The following is a 22,038-nucleotide window of genomic DNA, read 5'->3' as shown; positions in this document are numbered from 1 at the left end:
ACCTACGGGTCTCAGCCAAACTGGTGGATCGGGTGTAAGGTACAGCGACACACAGCCGATTACACTCAACACAAAATAGCCTATAGCCAGCGTCCGCCAGTCGTATAAGATGCTTAACAAGGATGCTATTAGCATGCTGATCCCCGATGCCATTATGCTCATACCCAGGAATAGTGGTCTGTGAACTGGCGGAACAGTTTTGGCAGCGTACATTAGTGTGGAACACTCCTGTTCCTGTAAGTCAAGTTTAAGTTCTGTTGCAAAAACAATGTTCATATGGTTATGATTCATAATATTTACATTTATAGATTTAAAGAGGAAATCAATATATTTTACCAAGACAAAATTGTTAAATTATTTGTGATTTACCTATGGAGTACCCTCCAATTATTCTACTAATCATAACTACATTGACACTTTGAGCAACAGCGAGGAGACCCCAGCTGAGTAATAACGGATTGTAGGTAATTTGCAAACTTTTTCTTCTTCCAATTTTATCTGCTGTTATGCCGGTTACAATCATTCCAATTGGACACATTAAGTTTACCACGCTAGCTAAACAGAAAAACATTGTATACATTAAACGATATCGATAATGTTTGATATTTATTAATATTACCTCTACTACAAAAATATGAACGAAGAAGTTAAATAAATAAGGCACACGGGGGTTCAAAAGAAATATAAAAAGTAAGCTATTATGAACAAAGTAAAGAATTATTTTGCAACTGAAATTTATTTATTCAAACTGTATTTTAGTATAATTTCATTAAGTTTTAGTAAATTACCTATCCATGAAGCTTGTTCGCTATCGATTTTTATCACTGACGAAGGACTTTGAAGCTGTGGCAAAAGAATACTTGAAAACATGGCTGTGGAGCCGGCGACCAACTCATGAATATCCATCAGACTGTTACTTAATATCTAAATACACAATAATGATAAGCGTGTACATGTTTTGATATAAGAGTTTTTCGTTTGTTCATCGTTTAAAGAATAATTATGCACATTAGACTAATATGAAAATTGAACACAAAAAAATACTATGCATGACTGAAGGCACTTGTGACATCCTTTAAAATATCTAAAATTATACTGAAGCCATTAAGCTAAAAAAAACTTAAATTGTAATCTTTTTCAATATTAACACCTAATCAAATTATGATAAGTTAAGAGAGCCGTAACCATAAATTCAATAAACACCTAATTATTACATTGGAATGAAACAGCTCATGTTATTATGATAAGAAGATAAAAACATCAAGGTATTGACTTAAAGATTTATGAAACAATGAAATGGATATTATTTGTTTAAAATTAACGGAGCGTTATCCACCGGACATTTACAACACTGATATTGTAAAAGAATTCAAGATCAAGAAAATAAATAAAAATGTATAACACAAAAAGTCAAACCTAATAATGTTACATTCTTTGAATTTAAGATTACATTTAGTATTTCCGCACTTTTTTGCTTTTGATAATTATTAATGATTACATTTTTGTTTGTGTATTTAGTAAATGGCTACTTTTTGCTGGTGATTTAAAAACATATCCAAAAATAATTTTTCTGTATGAGTATTTGTTACATTAAAAGACAGAGTCTATTCTTATTTTTTGTCTGATGCAAAAAAGTACAAAATCTCCTAAGAAGTTTTAGACAAAAATATTGGTCTTAAGCACTAAATCTAAAATAATTTTACAATGACGTTTTTAAATAGAAGAAGAATGTAGAAAAATTGTATACATTTCACGTTTTATATTTTATATAATATTTTCCATTAGGTCTTTTATCTTATATTGACATTTTATTTTTATTGCTAATTGCATATATTTATTAAAAAATAAGAAACTATAAAAACTGTGTATATTTTTTACATGTTATACGATCATTTTCGGTTTTGTCAATACTACAAGGTATTTCCCGAGTCAATATTTGAAACGTTGTTTTTAAGTTTTGGATCGAAGTGTGCCAAAATTTCGTCTAGAGATTTTCCTTGGGTCTCTGGAAATAAAAATGCACCGTACATGGCTGTTATAAGGCATACTCCAGCGTATAGTGACAGCACTGTTTGTATCCCGAGATGTATCACCATTGACGGATATATTTTTAAAATCACAAACATTAAGAAGAACGCGCAAGAATGATTCACTCCGCTCATAATACCTGAAACAGTCAATTATAACAGATTAAATATGACTTCAAGACAAAATATTAAAACAATTATAGCGTGGATCGTTTTGATGAACTCTTCAAATCTTTCTTAAAGATATGACTCACCCTTAACGGAAGTGGGGAATATTTCGCTTTGAATGGACCAGGGTATCGGAGTCATAGCCAACATCGAAGCGAAAGCGTAAATCAAAAAGGCAACGACCATCACATATCCGTACGGTGGATTTGAGACGTCTTGGTAGGCGTGCAAGTAACCCACGACGGTCGCTAGGCTGCTAAACATGCCCAGACTAGATACGGTAATCAGTGTTCTTCTTTTGACAAGGTACAATGAAGAATACGCGAGGCTGCCTACGATGCGAGCACCGAAAAGAGCGGCTGTCACGATCAAAGCGTCGTACTGTACACCACAACTAAGCAAAGTATTCACAGAGTAGTTAAACATAATATAGATGCCGGAGAACTGTTGACACACCACCAGAATGATACTGTGTACCGTTGGTATCCAAACAGACCGACTTATGAATACTGCATATTTGGCTTTATTCGGCAACTTTTCAGAGACTGGAGCTACAGCTGTGACAGATACCTCAGGCATGCCGAACCACTGTTCTGCACGGACCGCCTCTTCGTGTCGACCTACAGACCTCAGCCAAATAGGTGGATCAGGTATAAGATACAGTGACAAGCCGCCGATAGCACTCAACACACAATATCCTATAGCCAACGTTCGCCAGTTGTAAAAAATACTCAACACGGAGACGAGCATCATGCTGGCCCCGGCTGACACAGTAATCATACTCAGAAACAGAGGTCTATTGATAGCTGGAACAGTTTCGGCAGCATACAGGAATATCACTATGCCCGTTCCTGTAAATCAGTTAATCGGTCAGTTATACCTTAAACTATCACTAATGAATAAACTAAATACAATAATAGTATTGACGCCTCTTTAAACCACCTTTTTCTCTAAGCTCTCTCAGTTTTATGTTTTTCATTTGACAAATAATTATATTTTATTTGTTTACCTTTACACCTTTAATCCTATTTTAAAACATCTCCATGTTTAAAATTGACTTTTATAGATTTGTTAAACCTTTTATTCGTGGAATAAAACACAATTTTTGTTTTCAAACTAAGATTCGTAACCATCTTAGTTCGAGTTAAGAAAATGTTTATTATCTTAAGTATCCTCACTTCGATGTATGTTTGGTAAACATTGTTAACAATGGATGTTTCATATACACACAGAATGAAAATTGTAATAACATTTATACGCAGTTAATGAGATTTAAGTATTTAAAAATATAAAATAGAAGGTATCGGTTTGGGGCTTACCTATGGAATATCCTAAAATTGCCCTAGCGATTAAAATGGCATTGGCACTTTGAGCGACAGCAAGAAGTCCCCAACTTAAAAACAATGGAATGTAAGTGATCTGCAGACTCTTTTTCCTGCCAATTTTATCTGCTAGTATGCCGGTTATAATCAAACCAATCGGGCAGACTAGGTTAGGGACGCTAGCTAAACAAAAAATTATAGTATACATTAAAATATCTTTATATTTTATATCTTCATGCATTTAAAAATTTGAATAGCATTTTTTAAAAACGTTTTAATAAATTATACTTGAATATTGTAGTTGAATAGATTTATAAAAATGTATTAACTCAATTACTTTAAACATAGTATATTAATCATAATAATATATTTAATATTTGTTTATTACCTATCCACGATTCTTCTTCGCTGGTGATATGTATTGTTGACGAAGGGTCTAGGAGTTGTGGCAAAAGAATACTGGAAAACATCATTGCTGAACCCACTACAAACTCGTGAATGTTCATCAGACCATTACTTAATATCTATATTTTACAACAGTCAAACTTGCAAATAACATTTTGAAAAAAAATGTTTAAATTAAAATTATACCTACAAGATTAATGTACAAATGCAATTTTTCGTTTTTCATTTTTGAACGGTAGTAATTCACATTTGACTAATTTGAACGGAACAAAACTCATGCACGCCTAAGTAAAGTTTGACATTCTCGTAATCCACGTTATACAATACTACAGCCTGATAGTTAACGACCATAAGTATCTACAAATACAATTGCCAATTATATGCCTCTTGAAAGGTGATTCGCTAATCTATTGCAACAAAATATATGGCTTTAAAGTTGTAAAACCCCTAATCAAACTCATTTGAGATAATACTTAAAATACAAATTGTTCATTAAAACTATATATCATGTAATCTCAGAATAGAGACATATCCATTGTTTTACATTTAATTACAAATAGCCAATCTTACATCTTTTAAATTTATCAAATATTATTTTTTAAAAATGCTTTCATTTTTTTCTTATATCTCAATATTTTGTTGGGTTTATATTTAAAGTAGATAATCAAGGTTAAATAATAAAAGAAAGTTTTTTTCAAATAATAACATGATTTATTATAATAATACATCTATGTTTTATAACATAAGTTATATTATTTAAACTTTATAAAGAAAATCCGGATAATTTCTTGATTTGTTATTTGTATAAAATTAAAATATGGATTTCAGCCAACAACTAAACCGTTATCGTTAAAAAAAATCAGTGTCATCGCTAGTTGTGTTTTGACAAATGAAGAGTTATGAAGTAAGAGTTTCCTTACTTAAGACCTATTAAAGTACTTATGACTAACGTGTACTGACAAAGGATTAGTATTATTATACATTTTTTATCAATTTCAGCAGTTATTTGCTATTTTTTATCTAATCCGAAAAATGTGAAAATCCAAAACATCAATGTAAAACCAATAGCAACTTATGATCTTAATTCAATACTGTTTTTTTCAAATGTTTAAGCTGTTCCAACAGTTAATGGAGGGGTCATATAGAAGCATTGTCTTTTTTTAAAGTTTATACGAGTATAGTTTTTCCGATTTATTATTATTTATTTAAATATTTTTATCGTTGTTATTATTATGCGGTTAAATACTAGGTACTTAAAAAGGGATCTTTATTTTTATATTAAACTGAATGTATTAAAAATGTTCACTTTTTTACATTATTTTACACAATGTAAATAATTTAATAGAACAACAAAAGACGTATAGTACGTTTTTTTTAAATGTTTTAGAGAAATAAATTGACATCATTTGAGTAGATATTATGATTTCTTCGGAGAGTAACACATTTAGTGATATTTGGTCCAAAAATTTGACTAAATCAATAATTTCAAGTTATAATAGGAGATAACCTAATATCATGTACAGGGTGATTTTTTTTATCATGAACCACTAAATATCTATAAGAAAATACAATTTTTTTTCATATTGTTTTAATACAATGTGATCTCAATTTTTTACAATTTTTTTTTTTTGCTCCCTCCCAACTTGAGTGTAGTATTATTTTTATCTGCGCGCATTTCCCAACTACACTTTCCCTCCTATCCTAACCTTGAAACTTTTATAACTTTAAAAATAGTTTTAAAAGTTGCTGTCAAAAATACTAAGTTACGAGGGGGTTAAAAACAACAACAAATTATGAAAATTGAGATCACAATGTATAAAAACAATATGAAAAAAAAATGTAATTTCTTATTAAACCCTATAACATATTGAGTGATCCGTGATAAAAAAAGTACCCTGTATTGAAGTTTTATTTATATTTTCTTTAACTTTTTAATGCATATATTATATAATTAGTATTACATAATATTATTGCGTGTAGTGCTTTTACGTTTAAGAATTAGTGAGGCGTAAATATTCGGTTTAAATTCATTCCTGTAAAGTTATGAAAAGTCAAAACTAATAATGTATCTTCCTTTGAATTAAATACTACATTTAGTATTTCCTCACTTTTTTGTTCCTTATTAATGATTCAATTATTGTTTTTATAATTAGTAAATGGTTACTTTTTGCTGGCGATATTAAGACATGTTCAAAAATGAATTTTTGTATGAGTATTTGTTACTTATTAAAGGCAGATTTCAGATTTCATCACCTTAGAAATTTTAGCCAAAACTATTGGCCATAAGCACTTAAACTTAAATAATTTTACAATTATGTTTTAAATAGAATATAATAGAAAGATTATAATATATATCACGTTTTATATTTTATATATTTTATTTACATATTTGTTTTTTGATATACTGAAATTTTATTTATGTTTAATTTTAAATTTTATTGCATATAACATTATATATATAATATTACAAAATGTTATTGCATGCAATACTTTAATGCTCTCAGGTTGAAGTCAAATCCTAAGGCAACAATGTCTAATAACCTTAGTTCAGGTAATCTTATAATTATCAAAGAAAATAAGAAACTATAAAAACTGTGTATATTTTTTACATGTTATACAATCATTTTCGGTTTTGTCAGTACTACAAGGTATTTCCCGAGTCAATATTTGAAACATTGTTTTTAAGTTTTGGATCAAAGTGTGCCAAAATTTCGTCTAAAGATTTTCCTTGGGTCTCTGGAAACCAAAAGGCACCGTACATGGCTGTTATAAGGCATACTCCAGCGTATAGTGACAGCACTGTTTGTATCCCGAGATGTATCACCATTGACGGATATATTTTTAAAATCACAAACATTAAGAAGAACGCGCAAGAATGACTCACTCCGCTCATAATACCTGAAACAGTCAATTATAACAGATTAAATACGACTACCCGAAAAAATATTGAAATAATTATAGCGTGGATCGTTTTTATAAACATACACATACTGACATCGAATTCAGTAAACTTTCTCAAAAATATGACTCACCCTTAACGGAAGTGGGGAATATTTCGCTTTGAATGGACCAGGGTATCGGAGTCATAGCCAACATCGAAGCGAAAGCGTAAATCAAAAAGGCAACGACCATCACATATCCGTACGGTGGATTTGAGACGTCTTGGTAGGCGTGCAAGTAACCCACGACGGTCGCTAGGCTGCTAAACATGCCCAGACCAGATACGGTAATCAGTGTTCTTCTTTTGACAAGGTACAATGAAGAATACGCGAGGCTGCCCACGATGCGAGCACCGAAAAGAGCGGCTGTCACGATCAAAGCGTCGTACTGTACACCACAACTAAGCAAAGTATTCACAGAGTAGTTAAACATAATATAGATGCCGGAGAACTGTTGACACACCACCAGAATGATACTGTGTACCGTTGGTATCCAAACAGACCGACTTATGAATACTGCATATTTGGCTTTATTCGGCAACTTTTCAGAGACTGGAGCTACAGCTGTGACAGATCCCTCAGGCATGCCGAACCATTGTTCTGCACGGACCGCCTCTTCGTGTCGACCTACAGACCTCAGCCAAATGGGTGGATCAGGTATAAGATACAGTGACAAGCCGCCGATAGCACTCAACACACAATATCCTATAGCCAACGTTCGCCAGTTGTAAAAAATACTCAACACGGAGACGAGCATCATGCTGGCCCCGGCTGACACAGTAATCATACTCAGAAACAGAGGTCTATTGATAGCTGGAACAGTTTCGGCAGCATACAGGAATATCACTATGCCCGTTCCTGTAAATCAGTTAATCGGTCAGTTATACCTTAAACTATCACTAATGAATAAACTAAATACAATAATAGTATTGACGCCTCTTTAAACCACCTTTATCTCTTAGGTCGCTCAATTTTTGTTTTTCTTTTCAAAAATAATTTAAATGATTTGTTTTACCTTAACCCTTTCCTGGTTTTTTTTTTTCGATATAATATTCAACATTTTTTTTACGTATTTGTATAGGACTAAAAAATATATTTACGAAGTTTTAGAAGTAAATTTAGAATTCCGGTTTAGTTATACACTACCAAATTTAAAATCCTTCTACAAGTATGTCGGGAAGTATCATGGTCAATATAAATATATCATAGAAATGATTACTTTTATTTCACCTAAAATTACATAAATTACAAAAAAAGTCATTTACTGGTTATAAAAAAATACGTAACTAAATTAAAAAAATTTCGAAGCAAAGACGTTGTAAATTAGTGAATAAGGAAAACCTATGATGCTAAACAAACCATAATATCGGATTGATATTGATTATTAATTATTAAGCTGTGTCGATTTTTTCATCAATCTATACAAGAACTAGTATTTAAAAACATTTTTGATAATGATAGTACGTTGTTAATATTTTGTTCGATTTTTAAAGTTAAATCCTCGTACGAGGAAGCCGGGAACAAAAGGGTTAACACCTTTAATCCTATATTAAACCTTTTATACGTGGAATAAAACACAATTTTTGTTTTCAAACTAAGATTCGTAACCATCTTAGTTCGAGTTAAGAAAATGTTTATTATCTTTAGTATCCTCACTTCGATGTATGTTTAGTAAACATTGTTTCAATAGTTGTATCATATACACACAAAATGAAAATTGTAATAACATTCATACGCAATTAATGAGATTTAAGTATTTAATAATAAAAAATGGTAGGTAAACGGTTTGGGGCTTACCTATGGAATATCCTAAAATTGCCCTAGCGATTAAAATGGCATTGGCACTTTGAGCGACAGCGAGAAGTCCCCAACCTAAAAATAATGGAATGTAAGTGATCTGCAGACTCTTTTTCCTGCCAATTTTATCTGCTAGTATGCCGGTTATAATCAAACCAATCGGGCAGACTAGGTTAGGCACGCTAGCTAAACAGAAAATTATAGTATACATTAAAATATATCTTCTTGCATTTAACAATTTAATTGAATTTTTAAAAACGCTTCAATAAACTATAGTTGAATAGATTTATGAAAATGTATCAATTTAATTACTTTACACACATTATATTAATCATAATTATATATTTAATATTTGTTTATTACCTATCCACGATTCTTCTTCGCTGGTGATATGTATTGCTGACGAAGGGTCTAGGAGTTGTGGCAAAAGAATACTGGAAAACATTATTGCTGAACCCACTACAAACTCGTGAATGTTCATCAGACCATTACTCAATATCTATATTTTACAACAGTCAAACTTGCAAATAACATTTCGAAAAAAAAAGTTTAAATAAAAATTATACCTACAAGATTAATGTACAAATGCAATTTTTCGTTTTTCATTTTTGAACGGTAGTTATTCACATTTGACTAATTTGAACGAAACAAAACTCATATACACCTAAGTAAAGTTTAACATTTTCGTAATCCACGTTATATAGTACTACAGCCTGATAGTAAATGACCATAAGTGTATACAAATAACTGTCTTATCTAAAACCGTTAAAATAGGCTTGGCTTGTCTTAAAGTTTTTTTTCTAAGAAAGGTATTACATATTTTGTTTTAACAGCTTGTGTACGAGTCCGCAACACTACGGGATACATTTTTATGCTGTTCTGCGGAGAACCGTCCGCTCCTTTTTTTTCAGCCTCGATTCAGAAGCCTTGATACCATTCGAAATATTTTTCGTTGCTAATCCAAAATAAACACTTGGTTTGTGACAGTAGTGACCACGGTACTCGAATGGCAGGTGATGATTAATTTTATGTTATGGCCAAAAGTTTTTGAATTATTTTTCTGGCCTTAATCATTTTGTTGGCAAAATATTTACTTGGCTAGTTATTTTAAATCAATTCATTAACCATTCATTGAAGTTTGTTCGTTGTGAAAACAACACATAATTTAAAAAAATTAACATCCCCATCACTACCCTAAACCATCCCTACCCCAACCCCATCCTCATCCTTAGTTACAAATAGCGGATCGTTCATCTTTAAAATTTATCGAATATTGTTTTAAAAAATGTTTACATTTTTTTTCTTATAACTCAATATTTTTTTTTGGTTGATATTTGAAGTAGATTATCAAAGTTAAATAATAAAAAAACGTTATTTCAAATAATTACATGATTTATTATAATAATACATCTATGTTTTATAACAGCAGTTATATTCTTTTAACTAGATAAAAAAAATTCCGTATAATTTTTTGATTCGGTATTTGTATAAAATTCAAATCCGGATTTCAGCCAACAACTAAACTGTTATCGTTAAAAAAAATCAGTGTCATTGCTAGTTGTGTTTTGATAAATGAAGAGTTATGAAGTAAGAGTTTCCTTACTTAAGACCTATTAAAGTACTTATGACTAACGTGTACTGACGAAGGAATAGTATTATTATACATTTTTTATCAATTTCGGCAGTTATTTGCTATTTTTTATCTAATCCGAAAAATGTGAAAATCCAAAACATCAATGTAAAACCAATAACAACTTATGACCTTAATTCAATACTGTTTTTTTCAAATGTTTAAGCTGTTCCGACAATTAATGGAGGTGTTATATAGAAGCGGTGTTTTTTTTTTAAATATGTACGAGTAAAGTTTTTCCGATTTCTTATTATTTGCTTAAATATTTTTATTATTCTGTTAAAACCTAGGTATTTAAAAAGGTTTTTTATTTTTATATAAAAATGAATGTATTAAAAATGTTCACTTTTTTTCATTATTTTACAAAATGTAATTTAATAGAACCATATAAATATTTAAATATTGATTTGCATAATAAATAACAATTTTTCAAAACATTTGACTTAAAACACTTTGATTTTGAAGGTCAATATAACTGCTAGGGTTTTGTTTAAAAAAAGGCATAGTAAACGATTATCACGTCAACCATACATGCGTACTGCTCATAAAGTCTTTAATGACATTAAAATTAACCCCCGCAAACGCGTTCTGCACGGTTTTCAAGTACTTTTCCGCCAGACTTATGTTGTTGTCGATCAAGGCAATGGTCTCCACAAACGTCTTCTCCGGCTCGTTGGACAAACACTTGGCTTTGACCCGGTCAAGGTAGAACAGCCCGCCGCTCAGGTCGTCTATGCTGGTCTTGATGTCGTTGGCGACCGTCTGAAAGCCACCGATATCCATCACTGGGTTGTGGACTATGTCCACCAGGCGCTGGTAGTATTTCTCCGTCCTCAGCACCAGATACGCGTCGAACTTGTCCAACAGGTCGCCTACGGACATCCACATGCGCTGGTAGTCGCCCAGCAGGTTCTCGTTGGCCGCGGCCACGCCTTTCTGCAAGTACACCGACCAGTACTCCTGGCAGTACACCACGTGGGTCAGCACGTAGCTCATCATGGACGCTGCCACGGCGGATATGGTCTTCTTCTGGTACAGCACCAGTTCCCTAGTGCCGTACACCCATTTGATCCTGGCCGCGTTGTAGAGCAGCGTCAGCGCGTCTCCCATCAACGTCCAGGCGACGCCCACGTCCCCGTTGAGTATCTCCTTCAGGACTTCGTCTTTGCCTTTGCCGCCCAAGTCGTTCAGATAAAGCCCGCGCAACCCGAACTCGTTTTCGTCCTTGACCGCGCCCGTGCCGTTGCCGCTCTTCACGTCATTGACGTGTTCCAAGATGTATTTTTCAAAAGCCACCTGTGGCCACCGCACCACTGGCACCAGTTTCTGTTTGTGGCACCGTCTCAGGAACCCGCCCAGCTCGGTCAGCACGTACCTGAGAGTGAAGATAACCATTTTAGTGTCTTAGAATACAGGATGTATCAAAAAGAATGGCGGGGTTTCAAACGGATGTAGGTTGTGAGGCATTGGGCGTACAACGCTCTGGTAGGGCTTCAATGAAAGAGGGGGTTGTCAAGTCTCGAATGACAGCGTAACTCAGTTACAACTATGAAACATCTAGTGTCAGAGACATCTAGTAGCAGTCATTCGAAACTTGACAGCTCCCTCTTTCATTCAAGCCCTACCAGAGCGCTGTAGGTCCAATACTTTACAACCTACAGCCGTTTGAAACCTCACCATTCTTTTTGATACACCCTGTACAAGTAGGGAATGGCCGATTGTTATTAGAAAACCATCGGTTCGACAGTCAACGTCAGAGAAATACAAAAATTGCTGTAAAGTACAATTTTGATCATCCAAAATTATTTCATCTAAACGTTCATCCGCATTCCACAATTCGAAAATAAGATTTCATTATGCTAAATTATTGCAAAATAAAGATTTTAAATTGAAAACCCGGGACTTCCTTCATGACTTACGTTATCGCCGAGTTAATATGCCACATCTAACGCCTTCATCTCCACTCTAGCCACTACACACACTTTTGTGTTACCCTCAGATTATGAACATTGTCACCGTATTAGCACATCGTTATTTTGAAATGAAGTTTAAAACGTTGAAGCATAAATTCACATACATATGCGATCGTCCGATTTATCCTTATCATTATCTTATCAGCTGATTTTATTATTATCATCATCGCTTTCTTATCTTATTTACTACTGTCATTGGGGGTTTATCCTTATTATAATACCCATTGTAATATCTATCGCCAGCTGATCAAATTTTCGTGACGTGGCCTGATGTTATTTTTTTTCGCCAACAAAATTTCCGTTTGTTAAAAATTGAGAACATTCGGCATTCCCGCGAAATAAACGAGGAGCTGGCGTTATTTTTGGTAACTATTATTTCCAAATTTTTGACCTGAAGCTGTTCACCCGACCTGTACTCACAATGCCAAATGTACACTTGTATATTACCTGGCGCCGTTTGCCATAATCCTGGTCATGGCCTTGACGTCCAAATCCGCGGAGCCGCCGGTTGCCATCCGCTCGGCCGTGTTGGCGTACACGGCCAACTGCCACAGCCACGCGGCGGTACCGCCGGCCCGGTGATACGCGACGAACAGCATGCGCTGCGTCAACGTGCCGTACCCGTCGATGGACTGCACCGTCCAGCGGCAGTTTTGGCGGCACAGTGTCAGCTTGCCGAGGACTCGTTGCAAGTGCGTTTGGATGTTGTGACCGCACGTGCACTGGAACTGGTCCACTTCGCCGGCGCCTGTAGCCAGACAACAGTGATCATTATTGTTGTTTAGATTGAACACCAGAAGTGCCAAAGTCACCGCAAACACACCACCGCCAAATGTCATTTTTTAATATTTTTTTTTTTTTTTTACCCGTACCGACCGCGTTCAAAATGTTAACTAAAAGGCGCGCGTCACCAACACACACCGCGCGTGGTTGCTCGTTTTTTTTATTTTTTATTATTATTAATACTCTTGTTTTCACAAATGGTGCCATCACGACGTCGACAAATGCTAAACACGTCTGTTTGCTTAACCGCCGCAGCGGATATCGGTTGGATTTTTATTTTTTTTTTTCCATCAAAACCCCTACGCTATATTATTATTATCATCGTATTCGCTGTGTGTACAAACGACAATGTGTAATATCGCTGTTCTAACTTGTAATCTGCCAATAATAAACATTCACCACACACACACACACACATACTCACCCATTGTAGTGCAAACCTTGTTTATGTTTTTGCGTTGTAGTAATTTGTTATGTAAAAAAATAATAATTGTTATAACTAAAAATAAAGTTCCTGATCATAATATCCTTATTATAATATACCTAAACAAATTCCAATGATAATAATGACCAAGCGTCTAATGAAATAGTTAACTTTTTTTAACAAAGTAAAATTTTTACTTTCACTTATACATGTTGATGCATAAAAGTTTTTTTTAACAGTCATTATAAACCGTTTACACGAATAAGTTTAAAAATGATTATGCTTTTACGTTTTTATTAATAGGAAATATAACATACAACCTAATAATAATTGTTCAATAAACAAATTATGATATTATATCAGTTTAATATAAGTATAATCAAAATTTCATAGTATAAGTGACAGTTAACCATAATGGAAATTATGATTATTATTTTTTATTTTTATTTACAAAAAACTGTAATTTAACGATAATTTATTAAAATAATAACGATCTTGCGTTATAATTGAATTTTTTTGTACATATAACTTTTATTTTACAGGAAAAAAGTAAAAGTTTAACTAAAACTTTTTTTAGCTAGAACTTTTATTTAACAGTTTTAAAGCAACTGTTTCGATTAAACTTTTATATATAAAAGTTTTTTTCAAACAGTTATAGTTGAACTCATTTGTAAAAAAAAAATAACTGTTTCGATCCCTGATAATGACAATGCATATATTATGTAAATTTTATATATATATATCTATTTTATAACAAAAAAATGATCTTAAAGAAAAATATTTTATGTTATTATTATTATACTTAATACAAATTAACCTTTTTTTTTTAGGTAATGCTATGATGATTGAAGCTGATGTAGTGGCCGGTCATATAATGGACGGCGAGGATATGGTTGTCGATGAGAATCAAGAAAAAATTGCCATTATGGGACATCCTCCTAATGTGGTTTCAGATTTGAGTCTTCAAGAATTTCTACATGATTGGAATCGCACGACAAAAGGACTAAAGCTGGATTTCAAGTCGACCGACGCATTTTTACTGGCATTGCCAGTTATGGAAAACATGTTCAAAGTAACTTAATTTATCTACAAAAACCAATTTCTATTTATATAAAATGTGTTCGCACTTAATCTGTTTCACGATTGATCAATGTTTATGTCAACAGTTGATTCAGTCATAAAAGCACAATGTAAAATTAACATTATATACCTAATATTCCTGTTTGACTGTTCGTAAAATGGTTACAGGACCTTCCACAGGGACGTACACCTTGGTTGAACGCAGACATCCTTCCGGGTCCTGGTCCTGGTGGAAATCCTGGAGTTGATGCAGATATTTTCCTAAGAGCTTCGGTCAAGAATTTTCCAAATTCAATGCTGTCGTTGGGTTGGACTACCAAACGCAATGATTTTGGTAATATGCCCTTTATTTTATTAGTATTATCAAGAGTTCCAGAATGTCCATGAATCCAGTAGAACTTGACTTCCTTATCTGAGAAACATAGTTGTAAAAGCAGAGAATTTATCGAGAGTTGAAAGGACTGGAAGAGAGTACAGGAATGGCAGTTTGGAGTCAGACATCTTATGTATTGTGATAAGCACAAAGAAAAGCTCTGATGATGACAGTACATTGGAAAAAAAACTCCAAGCTATAAGATACGATACCCACGCTCTGAGAAGTATGTAGCAAGTGTGACTAAGTTTTATTTAGCAAGACAATCAGCCGTTTCGTTAGCGGAAATTCCTAAATGGAAATAACAAGCTACATTAAAATGCATCTGTCATTACTTTTTCTTTCTTTTGGTGACTAGACACCAACCTTGCAAACATATTACTCTCCGTGCATGTCTGACTTCTTCTGCAGCTTTTGCATCCCTCATTTCAAAGTCCTCTCATCGTACGTACGTGGTCTTCCCAGTGGATTGTGTTGTAATTTTTGATGTTTCTTCGACTGTGTATTGTTAAACTGAACCTTGGAGTTCATTGTCGCGACTTTTCGTCCGTTCACTAGTTGGAGCATTCACTCAAGATTTATATAGTGGTTTAAGGATTTTTTTCTCGAGTTTGACAATGCTTGGACGTGCTTTTCGTGTGTTCACAGGCGCATATTCCGAAAGTTACATCAACAGTATGGTGGACGTTCTGTTCAAAAACAAGTACATGAAACCGGTGACTTACGCGGTGCGAGCCTCGTTCGCGGTCAATTCGATAGCCGAACTACAATACCTGTTGGAGACCTCGCCCGTCGGATCCACCCTGACCGTTTGGTGTAGCGATTCCAAAGACGTCGTAGACCACGTCAAGTTGGTCAACCTGGTCCGGACAATCGGTCCGAAAAAAGTGTACTTGGACTTGCCAGACGTCATGTCCAGGGCGTACTTGGACATGGAAGCCACCACCAGCGCGGCAGCCGGCAGTGACAGTTGCGTTACTACGTTGAACACACTGATGTTGGCCTCGACGACGATGCTGATGAAAACCCTATTCCTTTAAATAATAATAGTCCATGTTTACAATACCAACGTTTGATTTTTCATGTATAAATAAAAAACTCGAAGCAACTCTATCGACCGGTAAACAAATGTACTCCCAAAACGTAGGTGAGAACCGTCTAGCTGTAACGTTTTCTAAGGTCGACTGCGTTGTAAGCCAATAAAGTAATAATTACAATTTAATGCCCAATCAAGCCCGTACTGGTCCACCGGGATACCAAGTTAGGTTAGGTTAGGTCTTGTAGGTAACACAGCTTAAAAGTTCAACCGGACTGTTTCAAGCAAACGCTATCGCTGCACCGAGTGGTAACGGCCGGCTAAATGTGACAGTTACATATGCGGTTAGGTTTTTCTATTTTGGATCACCGTGGTGACGGTTAGGTTTGGTTAGGTTCGGTTAGGTTAGGTTTGGTTAGGTTGGTTAGGTTAGGTTAGGTTAGGTTGTGTTAGGTTATGTTGGCGGTGGTTCAAGGGTTGACGAAGAAATAAAAAGTTAATTTCTATGACCATTTGGCGGCCCTTATCACTTACCATCAAGATATGGAATACTATCAGCACTTTACCCCGATCAGCGTGTAAGCCAATAAATATATTAGGGAAGACGACAGACAAGCGGGGCGATGAGCCAGTATTGTCGTTTACTACACAACCGGTATCGAATTAATATAGACATTCCGGTGTTTGCTATAGACCAGGCGGGCCATATCCGTTTTGTCGAGTAAACAACTGAAAGTCCTAAACGATTTACTATGGAAAAACATTTGATCGTTAAGTTTCAAATTGCGACAGTCATAATATGCGCAAGAAAACGGCACAAGCAAACCCGAGACGGACCAGGGCAATTTTCTTAGGAAAGCACACCATTGGCAAAGGATGACAAGGTCAAGACATATGGAACAACACCTATACAATAATATTGCCATCCATTGCCAATGTTGTGCTTACCAAAGAAAGTTGACCTGATCCGACTCGGCTTCACTTGTATCGTTTTTTTATGCATATTACGACTGTCGCGTTTCTAATCTTAACGAGCAAATGTTTTTCCATGGTAAATCGTTTATAGCTTTAAATGTTTTACTTGACAAAACAAATATTACTTGCCTAGTCTATGGCAATGACCGGAATGTCTAAATTTATTGGATACAAGTTGTGTAGTCTACGTCAATACTGGCTCATTGTACCCACGTGCCTGTCGTGTCTCTTATCATTATTGTCTGATAATATGCCATACTTGGAGGCGAGTGATAAACCAAAGCGGTAACCAAAGCGGTTACCTCGATTCCAATGTTCTCATTGGTTATTAAGATATGTGATAACTGATAAGTGATTGTATTATTTAACTTGTCAGTTTGTTATTATTTGGCATTTTATTTTACTTTCTTTTAACGTTTCGGTTTATATAAATTATTTATATATAACGTTTTAACACATTGGTTAGATAGTCTATACTTTTCTAAAAATAGTTTGTCATCAAGGTCATCAATTTTTTCTTATTTTGAAGGCCTAAAAAAAAAGTAGGTAGTGATAAGAATTATTTCCATTGTTATACTCAAGACAGGCAAGACATAATAATATTATCTAAATTACAAAATACAATAAATTATGATATTTGAACCTATAATGCAAGTCTGTGCCATTCCTTTTTACCTAATCAACCTACATAAAAAAACTTCTGCTTACCCAATAAAGGGTTATCGAAGTTGTATTTTCTATTGTTCTCTAATACTCAATATAAAAAAGTTCCTCATCAAATGTGTAATCCATTATTATATATATAATATTCTGTAGACCACAAAAGGATAACACATTTTTGCTGTGACGACTTTTTAATACAAGCTGCAATTTTCTTTTTGGTCTTTTTAGGTTTCTTTTTTTTTATCCGTACAAGTGGCGCTGCACCCATTTTTGATTGAACACAACTAAAATATGTCATACATTTTGATTAAAAGTACAAAACAGAAAACTTAGGTTAGGTTAAGACAGTACGGGCTTGAGTGTGATTTTCTATTATGTATTTATTGTTTTCACTCTGTTCTCCTTCCGTGTCACAGTTAGGTTAGGTTTTTATTTTTTATTAAACTTTCTCATCCATCAGAATGGTGAAATCAAAAACATTTTAAAAGGATAAAGTCATAAGGTAAAAAAATATATATTCAATTTTTATCTACAACTTTTCAAACTGATCATACACTCTGATGGGAATTACTTAATAATAATATTTTATATAATATACATATTTATTTACCTAATGTAATCAACAGTTATAAATGGAAAAACGATATTTCATTATATTTTTTTGTCAGTGAAAATAATTTGATGGCTAACGTTGGTAAAATACCTTCTACTATGCTAATAATATCTCCTTAAAAAATAAAACAGACTTATAAATATTAAAAAACAAATAAATAGTAGGTAATTATTTGTATTATTTACATATATGCGCTATATCTGTGCCTTATTAATATAATATTATGTTATAATCATTTTTTATTGGTAAGCAAATTGCAACTAGGTATTTTCAAATTTTGTATACTGTTTAATGTTTTTCGAAAATTATTATTATATTTAATTTGATTATTGTCGTACTTGCCTGCATTTTTTTTAATATACATAAACATATGTACACATAGGTGTCAATATATATATTATTTTATTATTTATTTATAAAACCTAATTAGACAAATTTCAATAAAAAAAAAATTTACATCATATTTTTATGTTGTTTCCAAATAATTTGATTTGCAATTTACTGCGCTTGAGGTAAATATTTGTTTGATATTTCAACACATTGAAAGAAAACAGTCCTAAAACGAGGCAAGGAAATATAACACATTTAACTACTGTCAATTTTGCTTTGTAAATTGTGAATTTTTCAATAGATAAATAAAAAAACAATAGTTGTGTTTGCATATTGTGTAAAAATAAAATAATTTGACCATATCGAAGCCCCTTAAAATTTAGTTGAACGCAATCTCACGGACCGCGTGTATATTGTATTGCCTATATCAGACCTGCCTCGGGGCACCTACATTGGTTTTTTATTTTATTTATTCCTTTTACCTATTTCTCCTTTGCCATAGGCTGTTGCTGAGACGACATTATTTAGGGTAAATTTCTGTATAATAATAATATGTTATTGTATTATATTTTGTTGATAAATGAATACACACACTGGCCGGAAAACCAAGATTTGCTTGTGACATTTTATAACATCATTAGTCGTCTCTGTGTATCCACAAAATATAATATAAAACTGAATAAAAAAACAACAACAGCGCTTTTCATATTATTATTATTATTTTGTCCTGTTTTCAACAAATAAGCAAAAACACACACACATTTTGTACTAATATCTGTTGGCAAATATTGTGTGATAAGATAAATTATTATATTGTGTATTTAACTAGGCTTGTTTATCGAATTAAATAACACCGTTGTTTTGTCATGTTGTGTCGAGTAAATAATAGATTGTTTTTGTTTTTTTCAATAAATTAGATTATGTAACACAATAATAATTGAGTAGAATAAACAGTTGATAACGGTTATCAGCTGTTATCAGTGTAGTTTTAGAATTTGTCACCAAAACAAGTCAGGACAATTAAACAATTTCACTTATTTTCAAACGTCTATTAAACGGGACAGCCTAATACTGTTTTATTGACATATTCTATTTGAAAAACTAGGTAAATCACAACAGAAAAGGTAACTATGAATATTGTTACAAGACATATTAAGCACATAACTGTTTGAAAATTGTATGAAAATGTTTTTAATTTATACTTTAATATCAACCCAAGTTTTAAGATTAGTTATGAGTATAAATGTAATAAAATAAAATCACTTTGGTTTTTATCAACATACAATTGATCAAGGCAGTGCAATACAGTGTAGTACAGACTTGAATAATGACTCGATCGATGGCCAATGATTGTATAATGTCGATTTTATTTAAACATAATTTTTTTTTTTTTATACATTATCATAATATTATCATATTATTATATAATCACAATGATTTTGTACAAATATTATTAACGCCGACACAAAATATAGTAACACAATATATTTTGCGCGACCGTCGAAACGTTTTTTTTTATTTTACAATAACTTAGACAATACATCACATCTAAAATCTTCACATGACCTTAAGACTAATTATAGCATAATATGGTTAACAAAAAAAAACATGTAATACTCAACAAATATTTATAATGTAATAATTTAACAACAGTTCATTAAAAAAAAAAAAAGTCTATTCAAGTAGTACCTAAAATCGTAGCCCGAGCACAACTTATTAAATTGTGTTTTTTTTTTGTGTAATTAACTGAGCTATTTTCTCATTGTGTCTATCTACATAATACATTCAAGTTATTTGTTTTGTAATTTGCACGCTACACTTTGGAGTACAGCTCTGAAAACGTTTACAACGAGGACACTAAATAAATAATAAGTATACAATATATAAATATGTACAAAAAGAAGTCGATATTAAATAAAAAATAATATTGTTTTCGATCATAGACGAGGTAACTGCGTAATATAAAATAAAAAATAAAACATTTACTATCTACTTAACCGGTTACAGAGTGAGCGCTAAAAATGTTTATATATTACTTATAATACATTATGTGTGTATTTTTTTAAACAAATTACATACTGAGGCTTTGTTCGAAAAAGTTGGTTGTAATAATAATTTAATAAATTGTATTGTTGTTTGAAACCATATAATATCATAAAATAAGCAGTAAGGTAATATTATTTTGTGCCGTTACACTGTCGACAAGGAAACCGTACAAAAGTGTATCGATCCAAAACAAATTCACCTCAACCGAGGACAACAGAGACTTCTATCGATTGATTTTCTGTTTAAAGTTATAACAAAACTTGTTTGTAAGGATATGAATTTATTATTAAAAATATATATGAATATATAATTTTTTTAAGCAAAAATGGTTATTTTATTCATTTTATCCGTACACAACTAACATAACGTTTAAACAGAAAATTAAGTAATACAAAATATCTGATGGTTTTAATTTAATTATTATCATTATTTTATGTATAAAATATAATTATTTAAATATTACCCTTTGGCTTAACATTTAATTAGTAACACTTAAATATATTTCTTATAGAACACTTGCGAGTTGACTAACGGTACTTTAAAAAGACGTTATCCGATTAAACGTACGATTTTGTCGATTCGAATAAATCTGATAACAGTTTGGTTGGGCATGCAATATAATACTAAATTTGTTAATCGTTTAAAATAAAAATTGGGGGCGAGGGCTCGGGTTGGGTTTGAATACTTATAAACTAGGTTATGGGATAAAAAATATGTGCACATTGATGTATATATTAAATAATAGTTTTCCAAGTGGCTCCAAAGCGGTTTACAAATGATATATAATAGGAAAAAATGAATGATAACATCCGTATATAAACTATATTATGATAATATTATGTAAATAAATATAAAATGTAAGAAACAATTTTATAAGATTTTTGTTTTTATCATAAGTGAGCCAAAATTTCCATTTCCGTTTCACGGCACCGGACGTTGGCGGCCGTATCGTTGGCCACGCCCGAGACGGTCACGACCACCGTGCCACCGTTGTTGGCCAACGACGGCTGCTGGTTGCAGCGGGTCACCGACGGCGGCCCCGTTGTCGACGTCTGTACGATGGTGACGGAACCACCGTGGTGATCCGGCTTCTCGTCCACCACGACAATGTCGCGGACGCCGTCCTCGACCACAGGCACTTTGTTGTCCACGGCCACCAGGCCGCCACCGCCGCCGCCCACCGCTTCGGACATGGCACTGCTCAGCTGCGACGGGTTCCGGCTGTGGTTGTGACTGCCCATGGTCGATCCCACGGGATCAATGAGGTGGCAGCCGGGTCGCATGGTGCTGGTCCGGGAACGGTAGCTGGGAGGCCCGCTGTAGTCGGCCGGGTTGATCAGTGCCGACGGCTGGTACAGGTACAGGTCGCCGGGGTCGCGGCAACAGGGATTTTGACCTCTGCACAAACATGTAACATCACAATATAATCAAGAAGACCGGCGAAAGTGTCACGG

At 33.4% G+C, this 22,038-nt stretch overlaps 4 protein-coding genes across 14 annotated transcripts in view; 1 reads left to right on the top strand and 3 right to left on the bottom strand.

Moving 5' to 3' along the window:
• Positions 1-22,038, top strand: part of LOC126839161 (protein FAM151B) — a 77,407-nt gene that overhangs the window by 15,405 nt on the left and 39,964 nt on the right. Inside the window, exons 4-6 of one of the 4 annotated variants that reach the window (XR_007685798.1) lie at positions 14,299-14,540; positions 14,717-14,882; positions 15,570-16,371. Coding sequence is in view for 3 of the 4 variants with exons in the window: in XM_050574262.1 (XP_050430219.1) it covers positions 14,299-14,540; positions 14,717-14,882; positions 15,570-15,961 (800 nt within the window). In the remaining variant the exon portion in view is untranslated. Of the gene's footprint in view, positions 1-14,298; positions 14,541-14,716; positions 14,883-15,569; positions 18,373-22,038 lie in introns of those variants that run through there. The other 3 variants (XM_050574262.1, XM_050574285.1, XM_050574277.1) reach the window with 3 other exon arrangements.
• Positions 449-9,314, bottom strand: LOC126839090 (facilitated trehalose transporter Tret1-like). 7 transcript variants are annotated; one of them, XR_007685773.1, is made up of 7 exons: positions 4,113-4,241; positions 3,906-4,041; positions 3,515-3,700; positions 2,282-3,046; positions 1,879-2,167; positions 789-924; positions 449-551 (listed from the first exon to the last, which is right to left on the bottom strand). XR_007685773.1 is itself a non-coding variant. In XM_050574157.1 (6 exons), the coding sequence occupies exons 1-6, from the start codon at positions 9,262-9,264 to the stop codon at positions 1,911-1,913; spliced, it is 1,380 nt and encodes a 459-aa protein (XP_050430114.1). In that variant the 5' UTR covers positions 9,265-9,314; the 3' UTR covers positions 1,702-1,910. The 7 variants fall into 7 exon arrangements, 6 of the variants coding, with proteins under 6 accessions (XP_050430114.1, XP_050430104.1, XP_050430098.1 ...); XM_050574157.1 differs by lacking the exons at positions 449-551; positions 789-924; positions 3,515-3,700; positions 3,906-4,041; positions 4,113-4,241 and adding exons at positions 7,497-7,719; positions 8,659-8,844; positions 9,022-9,157; positions 9,229-9,314 and having other exon boundaries at positions 1,702-2,167; positions 2,282-2,823; XM_050574147.1 differs by lacking the exons at positions 449-551; positions 789-924; positions 3,515-3,700; positions 3,906-4,041; positions 4,113-4,241 and adding exons at positions 8,659-8,844; positions 9,022-9,157; positions 9,229-9,314 and having other exon boundaries at positions 1,704-2,167.
• LOC126839149 (uncharacterized) lies at positions 10,072-13,136 on the bottom strand. The gene is made up of 2 exons (XM_050574235.1): positions 12,709-13,136; positions 10,072-11,663 (listed from the first exon to the last, which is right to left on the bottom strand). The coding sequence occupies exons 1-2, from the start codon at positions 13,098-13,100 to the stop codon at positions 10,805-10,807; spliced, it is 1,251 nt and encodes a 416-aa protein (XP_050430192.1). The 5' UTR covers positions 13,101-13,136; the 3' UTR covers positions 10,072-10,804.
• LOC126839088 (uncharacterized) overlaps positions 19,942-22,038 on the bottom strand; it is a 121,154-nt gene continuing 119,057 nt past the window's right edge. For both annotated transcript variants that reach the window (XM_050574081.1, XM_050574093.1), the window contains exon 10: positions 19,942-21,982. In XM_050574081.1, coding sequence (XP_050430038.1) covers positions 21,475-21,982 — 508 coding nt within the window. In that variant the 3' untranslated portion in view covers positions 19,942-21,474. The remainder of the gene's footprint in view (positions 21,983-22,038) is intronic.

The sequence above is a fragment of the Adelges cooleyi genome, unplaced genomic scaffold, assembly GCF_023614345.1.
Source record: "Adelges cooleyi isolate 19-005CV unplaced genomic scaffold, UGA_ACOO_1.1 ACOO_flye_CR_arks_rails_tigmint_CR_PRNA_108, whole genome shotgun sequence".
NCBI lineage: Eukaryota > Metazoa > Arthropoda > Insecta > Hemiptera > Adelgidae > Adelges > Adelges cooleyi.
The sequence above is the reverse complement of the archived record's forward strand: the minus strand, read 5'-3'. Positions and strand labels throughout refer to the sequence as shown.

What these genes read in the sequence shown, in the direction of transcription:
- LOC126839090 (XM_050574157.1), bottom strand. Translation starts at nt 9,264, where the DNA reads ATGAAAAACGAAAAATTGCATTTGTACATTAATCTT. An exon ending in TGCATTTGTACATTAATCTT is followed by an intron (nt 9,158 to 9,228) that starts GTAGGTATAATT and finishes TGTAAAATATAG; the next exon opens with ATATTGAGTAATGGTCTGAT. An exon ending in ATTCCCCACTTCCGTTAAGG is followed by an intron (nt 2,168 to 2,281) that starts GTGAGTCATATC and finishes TGACTGTTTCAG; the next exon opens with GTATTATGAGCGGAGTGAAT.
- LOC126839149 (XM_050574235.1), bottom strand. Translation starts at nt 13,100, where the DNA reads ATGACATTTGGCGGTGGTGTGTTTGCGGTGACTTTGGCACTTCTGGTG. An exon ending in ATTATGGCAAACGGCGCCAG is followed by an intron (nt 11,664 to 12,708) that starts GTAATATACAAG and finishes CTTCACTCTCAG; the next exon opens with GTACGTGCTGACCGAGCTGG.